At 47.3% G+C, this 10,515-nt stretch overlaps 1 protein-coding gene across 1 annotated transcript in view; it reads right to left on the reverse strand.

The window, feature by feature from the left end:
- Window positions 1-7,989: 7,989 nt before the first annotated feature.
- Window positions 7,990-10,515, reverse strand: part of CEP250 (centrosomal protein 250) — a 122,002-nt gene continuing 119,476 nt past the window's right edge. The window contains exons 31-33 of the mRNA XM_029912595.1: window positions 9,817-9,930; window positions 9,651-9,698; window positions 7,990-9,080 (exon numbers count right to left, since the gene is read on the reverse strand). Of these exons, the coding sequence (XP_029768455.1) occupies window positions 8,787-9,080; window positions 9,651-9,698; window positions 9,817-9,930 (456 nt within the window). The 3' untranslated portion in view covers window positions 7,990-8,786. The remainder of the gene's footprint in view (window positions 9,081-9,650; window positions 9,699-9,816; window positions 9,931-10,515) is intronic.

Raw genomic sequence — 10,515 nt, forward strand, 5'->3', positions numbered from 1 at the left:
TTACATATATATTCTTGTGCTTAGCACTACTTAGAAATGTGTGTTTCTGCAGTATCAGCCCTGTTCTTGCCAGATTCTGTGAGCAGGACCTGCCTCTTGCTCACAACTTAACTTTGCTTTATATCAATGAAGTTTTGATTACTTTAGCCCAGGCCTCAGGCCTCTGATACATGGGCTTATGTTTCAGGCCCTCTTCTTACTACATTACCCCACTTTTTGCCTTTTTATAGGGAGGATCTTTACCCATTGTGACAGTGTACCCCATAAGGCTTTATGGGGAGGGGGTGCTTATAAATGTATGTATGACACAACTGGAATATGTTTTGTGCTGCCTGTGCCAGGTAACATATCTCCGTAAAGGTTATGGTCTACTATATCTATTCATCCTATTTGTACATATATATATCATTTTCTACTTGAGGTTAAGAATATGGGCTGAATGCTTGCTTGGTTTCTAAGTAAGCTTTGGGAGGCATTTGGTCAGCTTCTTTAGGAAGGAATTCGCCAGGTTAAGTACCTGATCAGGAAACACTTGGAGAACAATGCATCTTGGAATGCTCCAATCCACATAAGAAGTCTTCCTGGAGACATGCAAGATACCATGTGGACAATGGCGTCGGCCTGTAAAGGCTGAGTCATGCAGGGGCATGTGACTTGCCCAGGTGACTCCAAAACTCCATCTTGGAGCTGGACTTTGCATAGGAGGGAGGAGGGGGGTCTCGACCCACAAGAGAGAGTCTATTTAAACCTGGGGGAGACCCCTCCATTTTGTCTTCAGCTGGCTAAAGAAGGAGCCTCTCCACCCCCTCCCCCCCCCAGGATACTTGAAGGAGACTGAAACAAAGGACAGTAACTACAGGGGGTGTGAGTGATTGCTGGACCCAGGCTAAAAGGAGATTAGCCTGTAAAAGGGAGTGCTCTGGAACTGGTGAGGAAATCATCTGTATTTAGTTTCATTAGACATAGATTTGCGCATTTTATTTTATTTTGCTTGGTGACTTACTTTGTTCTGTCTGTTACTACTTGGAACCACTTAAATCCTACTTTTCAGAGTAGCAGCCGTGTTAGTCTATATCCGCAAAAAGAACAGGAGTACTTGTGGCACCTTAGAGACTAACAAATTTATTAGAGCATAAGCTTTCGTGGGCTACAACCCACTTCTTCGGATGCATATATATGCATATATATATATGACTCTATATGCATCCGAAGAAGTGGGTTGTAGCCCACGAAAGCTTATGCTCTAATAAATTTGTTAGTCTCTAAGGTGCCACAAGTACTCCTGTTCTTTTTAAATCCTACTGTCTGTATTTAATAAAATCACTTTTTATTTAGTAATTTACTCAGGGTATGTATTAATACCTGGGGGAGCAAACAACTGTGCATATCTCTCTATCAGTGTTATAGAGGGCGAACAATTTATGAGTTTGCCCTGCATAAGCTTTATGCAGGGTAAAACGGATTTATTTGGGTTTAGACCCCATTGGGAGTTGAGCATCTGAGTGCTAAAGACAAGCACACTACTGTACGCTGTTTTCAGGTAAACTTGCAGCTTTGGGGCAAGTGATTCAGATCCTGGGTGTTGGAGCAGACTGGAGTGTCTAATTCAGCAAGACAGGGTGCTGGAGTCCTGAGCTGGCAGGGAAAACAGCAGCAGGGGTAGTCTTGGCACATCAGGTGGCAGCTCCCAAGGGGGTTTCTGTGATCCAACCCGTCACACCCATCATCCCGGAAAAGCGTAATGCATGGACTGAAGATGACACAGTGGGCTAAACACTGTTATGTGGTCACCTTACTTTGCCATTTACACATTCATACCTCATCTGTCCTTTAGTCTGCACATTCCCTTGTAGGACCGATGGACAGATTTTATTTTCCAATCATACGTCTAGTCCCTTATGGTGGGCCTGGGAATGTTAGGTCTGGGACTTTGATTGAGGAACGTAGTTTTATGATTGAGCCTTGGTGGCAATCCCAGATAATTAATATATATGGATATGGTATTTGTATTGTATATGGGTGTGTTTGTGTATATATATATATATATATAATATTTGTGTGTACATATGACACCACCTCATATCCAAGCATAACAATTCTTTTCCAATCTGGTGTTGTAGTCTGGCACTTTTACTTTGGTACCACAGATAGAAACACACTGCTAATAGGGCAATTACAGTTATCACCTGTATTATTATTGGTAGTAGGCTGAGTGTTTTGAAATACTGGGCTAGGCATTGTTATAGTGTGCCCCACAGTGCTATGTATATGAGAAGTAAAACAGAAATTTGGAGTAGTGACATTACAAATGAGGCCTTTATATATCAATATTTTGTAATTAATTATTACCCAGTACTGTCCATTCATGTTACAGGTCACCCTTACTGCTGGTTGTCACCCTCTGGTAAGCTTTGCTGGGCAGGAAACAGGAACAACTAGGTTCTCTGGTTTATTGGTTGCATTGCTATGTGATATACCAGTAGCTGACATGGATTTAGTTACAGAAAGTCCTGTGCCACCTTTAAGACACCATGCATCCGACCAAGTGGGCATTCACCCACGAAAGCTTATGCTCCAATACATCTGTTAGTCTTAAAGGTGCCACAGGACTTTCTGTTGCTTTTTACAGATCCAGACTAACACGGCTACCCCTCTGATACATGGATTTAGTTGTTTCTTATGAATGCTGTATTTCAGAGAACCTACTGAATGGACAGTAACCAATTTATTAAATATTGTTGTGTCACCATTTAGTATTGGTTCCCAGACACTGAACAAGATTGTTTTGAATAAAATGTGCCTTACTTAGGATGCAGTGTTATTGACCCCAGAGTGTGACTGGTACTACCAGGGAATTTGTTTACCCAATTTGTAGTTACCGTGTAACTTAATTTCTTTACCAATTTGTTTTTTCCTTGCCTCCATGTTGTTTGCTGCCATTCGTTTGTGGATTTTTACCTGTCTGTTGGTTAAACAGTTTAGCCATGTTATGCACATTGTAAATGATGTACGGCAATAATATAATACAGCAATACTACAGTTGCTTTTACATAGTGGCCAAGTTTAAATTAACTGACGGTGATTTCTAGCTGATTGCCAACTTAACTGTCCATATATGGTAGATTGAGGTGTATTTGACCAGTTCTTTATTTATAAGGCACTTCATTTTTCTTTTCTTGATGCTTGGGGGTTCCTTTCTACTGAGATTGTCTGGTGTCTTTGTGCTGTGATATTTTCTGGTGTCTTTGGTCTGTGGGATGTAACCTTAAAGAGCTTAAGTTAGTTAACATAATAAAGTTTTTTGTTTCTTTGTTTTACATGGTTTTTGTTTCTAGTAACTCAAATTTCATACACAGATTAATGAAGTGTGTTTACAATGTAATAGGGACCAAGTTTTTTATATCACAAGCTATACTTTTGCAATTGTTGTATAGACATTCATTTTTACATGAGCTGCATTAGTAATATTTTATACTAAATGTAATGCTTAACAGCTAGAATAGATGCTCACAATCTTCTACGAGAAGGTGTATTGCTTTCCCTTGCTGAGCACTCTGGTTTAGCAAAAGAGTTAATAACAGATTTTTTACCAAGATTTTTAGAGTTAATTTGGTTGTAATACCAATTCCATTTTTATAAACTGTTTAGAAGCACAAGCTTTAATAACCACTGTTTCCCTATAACATAAAAGAAAAGTGTATAAAATTAAACCAAAATAAATGTTAAATGCAAGTCTATGCAAACACTTTAAGGGTATTACATTTGCACAATGCTTTGTTGTGTTTGGGAGCCAAAGGTGGAAACCCGATGAAATTGTTTGGTTAGCTTTATGCATAAATTGTTATTTTTAAACATTTTTGCTATGATATTCTTATAACTATATTTAAAAGTGCAAACAAGTTTATAGAAACCCAACAAGACATTGACTATTTGTTAATATTACCTTTACCTTAATGTTGAGGTTTCCCCTCCTTTTTTTTCTTTGAATAAAGAATTTTTTTTAAACAAACAGCTCCAGCCAAAGCCTTGGGGAAGGGACCGCTGCAGAAGTGAGGAGGAGAGCCCTGGCCTGACACTTGGGGAACTGAGGTGAGATCCACACAGAATCCTCTTCCTCTGGTTCCCTCAGGAACAGTGGAGTGCCTGGAGACATCTGAGGTGAACGAATTGGTACCGGGCACATCTCTGGTTATCTAGATGTCCTTGGTACTGAAAGCATGTTGGAGCTGACGAATGGTCAGTTGGGAGTCTCTGATCCAGTCAGGTCCTGAGGAAAACAGAACTCTTGTGGTACCGCCAGGGGCATCGGTACCAATGCTGATGACTGTGCTGAAGTAGTTGTGGCCGGGGGTGTTTACAGTAGTGCAGTCTTTGATGAAGTTGAGTGCTTCACACCCTCCAAGGGAGGCGCAATCAGAGCATGAGCAGGCGTCTTCAATGCCGAGCGAGCAGCGGAAGAGCTCTTCTTGCTGCTTTGATCTGATGATGGTACTGAGGTTTGCTCTGGGGCCGAAGCCTTGCGCTAGCTGTGCCCTGGGTATGGGAGGAACTGGAAGCCTCATCAATACCTGACTGGAGAGCTGCTGGTGCCAGGGTAGCTGAGGGAACTGATGACCTGGGCATTTTAGAGGTAGAGTCTCTATCTGGTGAACTTGGGGCACTTTTCTTCGAGGGTTTGTGAGAGGAATCCTGTATCTGCCTCTTGGGTGCCCTGAAAGTGTGGGGCTCTGAGGCAGCCTACTTACTTGGGGCCTGGCACACGGGGGAAGGGGGTCCCTTGGCCTGGATTGGAGGCCAGGTGTAAAGAGAGCTCCATCATAAGGAGGCAAAGTTTAATTTCTCGGTTTTTTCTGGCTCTTGATTTTTAATGCCAGGCAAAAGTTGCACTTTGGAGAGACATGCAATTCCTCGAAGGCAGCGGATACAACCAGAATGTCCGTCACTGACCGGGAGGGCCTTCTGCCACGACAAACAGCATTTGAAGCCAGGCTAACTAGGCATCATCTCACAAACAGAAAATGTCTAACTACCTAAAACTATCTAAATAGTATAGAGAAAGGAGAAAGAAAAACTATTTTTAAAGAGAGGAAAGAAGCTAGAAGAAAAGGAAATATGGGCTATGTGAGAACAAACGCTACAACAAACACTACAACTACAACTGCCAGAGCTTCGTCTCAGGCCGTGGTGGTTGAGAAGGAACTGAGGGGTTGTTCACCCATGCAGTGCTATCTAACAATAGGATGGGGCATGAAACTGACTAATGCATTCATGGACCGAACAGACACCGCTCTGCAAAATCTCCACTCAAAGGTGCAGGGGCGCTAGCACATCTTGAGTGGAGCTCCCGTAGGGACACTACTCAAAGAGCAGGATATTCTTGTAACCCTCTTGCTAGTTGGCGTTAAGGTGTTCTTGGGTCACAGAAGGTCACTAGGATAGACCAGCCCACTTGATCCTTGCTTCTTTCTCTCAGTGGCAGGCTGAGCCATTCAATTGCTGCTCAGACTTTTGAGATTGACAGCTAGCTCAACCAGTTTTTGCTCGACATTTCCCTACTAGTGGTCAGATCAGCCAATCTCTATTCTCTACTGTCTCTAAGTGACAGCCAATTCCAGCTCCGCAATCCTGATGGACAGTAATCCTCGCCATTCACTGCTCCTTGTGTCCCAAATGCTGCTCATTTTACCCTTGGACCACATGGGGCCCTGGCAGCAGGAGATAACATGACTAAATTGGGAATCCAGAGTTTTTTAGTTGTAAGTGGGAGTCTCCTTAATGTACCAGGAGATGAAGTCAGTCTGATATCATGTGCCATGCAGCCTGCAGTGGCTTAGTGAATAGGGGGTTGGACTAGGACTTAGGAGAGCTGGGTTCAGGTCCGAGTTCTGCCACTGGTTAGCTGGGTGACCTTTGCTAAGTCACTTTATCATCCTTTGCCTCAGTTTCTCTATCTGTAAAATGGGGATAATGATACTGCCCCCTCGCTAAAGTGCTTTGAGATCTACTGATGAAAAGTGCTATGTAACAGATAGGGGGTATTATCATGTATTGATCAACACCACTGAGCATCAAGGTTGGAAATACTGTAAGTCAGTAGCTAGTATCATTAAAGGAAATGACGTTTTATAAAAATAAAATATAAATTTGCTGGAAAAGACTGAAATATTTCTTGATATAGAAAGGAATTGACATTTACTTAACTATGTATTGCCCAGACTTTAAGACGTGTTGATTTTAAAAAAAGTGTGCCTTACCTTAACTTACAGCAGCCTTAACTGAATCTGATTCACTGTTGTCTTGGGTGGGCAGAGCCTGTCACAGTATGCCTTGTCCCCCCTGTGCATAACCTCTGGAGAGGTACCAGCTTGTTTTCAGGTGTGGGGAGGAGGAATTGTCTCACCAGAGCCCCTTTGTTACGGTGCCCACCTATTTGGCTCAAACCAGGTGTTCCTGGGCATCTAGTCTCTCATTGTGTTAGACTGCAGCTCCCTGGGGACTGTTAGGAACACAGGAATTGCTCTGCTGGTCAGACGATGGCCCATCTGGCCCAGTGACCTGTCAGACAGTGGCCAGCATCACTGCTTAAGAGGATGGTGCAAAGAACCCCCTAATGGACAGTAATGGAATGTCCTTCCCCAGAGAAAGTCTCTCCCTCATCCTGTCAGTCTGAGGGTGGTGCTTGCCCCACAGCAGGAGGAGTTAGGCCTTGCACCCACATTGTTTGATCCTTCAGACCCACTAGTTCACAGGGAGGCTGGGGAACTGCTTGATTCACATGAGAGCAACAGGGGAGGAACCATGCTTAATCTTTTGGATAGGTCATCATGACTTTCTACAACAATTTTCAGGGCTCGTTGGAAGATGTCAGCAAAGTGATATAATCCTGTGGCAGTCCCACACATATTGCATTAGATAGCGCATACCATTTCTTGTAGGCCAAGAGAAAAACTCGTCCCAGTCAGACTTGACTAAACACTTGGACTTATTCTTTGGCTACAGCCTGAGAAGTCATTCACCTCAGAAGAATGGCCTCAGAACGGGGGGCTGGAACTAAACTATACTAGCACCTCCTTAAGCTCTTCTGAAAAGATCTAATTATGTCACCCCACTGCTAGAAAATGCACCTGTTCACTACACTCCCAGAGGGCAAGGGCCATCATCTTTGATCAAATCTAAGCGTTCATTTAAAGAGTAAGCTTGTAGCTCCAGGGGTTATGAAAAACCTTCCAAACAGAACAGGATTCCAGGGCTGAGCTGTCTTCCCCAGGGCCTGGCTACATGGGAGTGCTGTACCACTGTAACTGGGTACCAAGGTACGCCACTGCCCATGGGTGCCCTCAGTTATATTGGCATAAAAGTGCTGTACAGCTGTTCCCATACAGGAAGGGCAATAACTGCATCACTATAACTACATCCACACTAGGGCTCGTATCAGTATACCTATCTTAGTAAAAATCATCTCCCAGCCAAGAGTTATACTGGTGTAACTTTCAGGTGGAGCCCAGGCCTTGCTGCCACTGCTCGTCAGAGCTTTTACAAACTGCACTAGTGAGTCTGGGCAGTTTCCAGCCACTATCTGCCATTTCCACCCCAGCTCTCTACCTCCTTTTGAAGCTCTGTGTTTTGGTTTATTTTCCAGAGGTGCCTTAGCTGCCTTTTCCCACATTGAGTTTGTGGTGTCTGTGTTGTGCTTCCCTCCTGCAGCACAGGTAACAAACAGCTGGCCTGCCGTAGGGGAGCAGGGCAGGGAATGTGCAGGAGAAGAGATTTCCTGGGGCTATCCCCTTCTGCCCAGCTTCCTCACAGCTCAGCCAGGCACAAAGCAAACTGCACAAGGAAGAGCTCCACTGCAGGACAGGGCCCATCTCACGGTACTGAAGCGCAGGGCAGGAAGAGAAAGCCCCAAGGACATTTTTAGAACTGGAGCCACATGGAAGGAGGTTTTTGATAGAGGGAAAAGATGAAACGAGGGAAAATAAACCTCTTTCATAGGGAATAACTTTATTGTAAAAGCTGAAAATACAGCTCCCGCTGGAGCTCTTACTAAAAGGGAAACAGTACGAGTCATTTGGGAGCAGCTCTCCAGGCAGCAGGAGGGCAATCTCTGGGGGCACCTTGTAACAGCAACATTTCTGGGGCAGGCAACAATCGTGTGCTTCAGAAAAGGAAAATTCCACCAACCTGCTGCGGCCAGTCAACCCTAGAGGCTTTTTCCAGCTCGCCTCCAATCTCTGAGCCCTGCTCAGGCCAGCTCCAGCCTCTGATCCCCTAGCATAGTCCGGCTGGAAAGTTTCCATGGTGAACACTGCTGCCTATGGTGTTTCCATAGTGAGCACTATTGCCCCCCGCCCCAGGTCTCAGCTTTGACACAACCCCACGCTCCTGAATTCACTCCCTGCAGCAGGTCTCTGCACACTCTGGGGACATTCCCCAGGATACACAGGCTGTGAAGAAGGGGGAAAACCCATGTTCTTATTGGTTCCATCCTCCCATATGCCACAACCAACCATGTGGTTCAATGTTCCTGAGGACTGGTATTCGGCTGGGGCTATGAGAATCGGGGCCACGTCAGCGGGCAGGCTGGACCCTGAGGAGGTCTGGCCCATGAAAACAGAAGGGATGGCTCTTGAAGGGACAATCACCACCTTTTCCACTGCCACGTAGGATTCTTCGGCAAGGTGGGCAAGAGTCTATTGTCCATGGCACCTTTGAAAACGGCACTGCCAAACCACACGTAGGGTTGGACCTTGCCCATGTTGTGACCCATTTGCTGAACGCTGATCCTGCTACCTCAACTCATTCTGCTGGGCTGCTCTGGGTGTGGAACTCAGAGGGTGTATCTCAGGAGATTGGCCGTCCCACCCTAGAGCCACCAAGGCCAAGCTGTGGTTCAGGGATTCATCCAGCTTCCGCGTTTCTGCTTCTAGAACAGCAGCCTTGGGCTCCCTGGCCACAGCTGCTAAGGAGTGAGAGAGCTCCTGGTGTAGGCCCGACAGCTCCTGGCTGGTCTTTGCACAGCACTTGATGTAGTCCTGCTTGTGCTTCCGCTCCAGCACCAGCTGGGTTTGCAGAAGAGACACCTGAAGGAAGAGGAACAGGTTGAGCTCAAGGGGCCGAAGGAAAAGGAGTGACTTGCCTGGCTTCTGCTTCTCTCAAGATCCTGCCCCAGTGCTACCAGTTCCCCAACAGTCATGCCCCCCCCAGGCCCAGCGCCCCAGGGCTACCAGCCCACTCACAGCCATGCCCTGCCCCGCCCAGCACCCCAATGCTACAAACCCTCCCATCCATGCCCCACCCTCCTCAGCACCCCAATGCTACAGCCCCCTCCCAGCTGCGGCCCACCTGGTGCCTCAGTACTGTGAGCCCTGTCACAGCCACGCCTTACCTGGTCTGGGATTCCAGTGCTATGAGTGCCCTCAAAGCTCTGCCCAGCCTGGCACTGAGATCCCCTCACAGCTGCTTCTTCCTTCACAGACCTGCTCTGCCCTGGGCCCTAGCACTACAGCCCCCTCACAGCCAGGGCTGGCCCAGTGCTACAAGCTCCCTCAGAGCCAGGCCCCTTCCAGGCCCCCATTCCTAGGAGTTTCCACACTGGTGTGTCCCACCCGTGCAGATACGACCATCTAGATGAGAGGTTTTCTACTCCTAACCTGCTTCTGCAACTCGGCGAGTCGCCTATGGAGAGTCCGGGCCTCCTCCTGGGAAGAAAATGCAAAGAGAAGGCCTTTAGTCCTCAGTCTGCTTGGGGCAGGACTAGACCAGAGCAGGCGGGACTCTGCCAGGGTCACATGCTCAGGCTCCCCTCCCTGTTCTTACCTGTCCTGAGGTTGATGCCTTATTCTGCCCAGAGTCAGACATAGGAAGTCCACAGGCATCTGGCAGTGAGAGGCCAGCACGGTCCCTCTTCAGCCTCCTCCGCTCATGCTCCACCTGCACACAGAACACAGAGAAAGGGTCACAGCAGTCTGCCAGGGAGCAAGGAGCTAATAACCTGGGGTATCAGGTGGGCAGAGAAGGTTCTCCACTCAGAGGCACTTAGCTCCAGGTGGTGGCGGGGGAAGGCAGTGGGACAGAAAGGGCTTCACCCTGGAGCAAGACCAGCTGATGCTGGAATGAGTATGTGTGGGTACAATGGGCAGGCAGTGCTGGAGTGCGTGGGGGTGGGCGGGAAGTACTAGAGGACATGGGCAAGCGGTGCAGGAGTGCTGGGGGGCGGGTGGTACTGGTGGGCATGGCCGGGCAGTGCTGGAGCATGAGAGTGCAGTGCTGGAGGGCGTGGGCAGTGCTGGAGGGCGTGGGCAGGTGGTGCTGGAGCGCTAAGGGGCGGAAGGTGCCAGAGGGCGTGGGCACGGGTGGGTGGTGCTGGTGGGCGTGGCCGGGCAGTGCTGGAGCACGTGAGAGTGCAGTGTTGGAAGGCGTGGGCAGTGCTGGAGTGCTGGCTAGTGGGCGGTGCCAGAGTGCTGGGGGGTGGGTGGTGCTGGTGGGCGTGGACGGGCAGTGCTGGAGCACATGAGA

The sequence above is a fragment of the Terrapene carolina genome, unplaced genomic scaffold (assembly GCF_002925995.2).
Source record: "Terrapene carolina triunguis isolate 2854851 unplaced genomic scaffold, T_m_triunguis-2.0 Scaffold233, whole genome shotgun sequence".
Lineage (NCBI taxonomy): Eukaryota > Metazoa > Chordata > Testudines > Emydidae > Terrapene > Terrapene triunguis.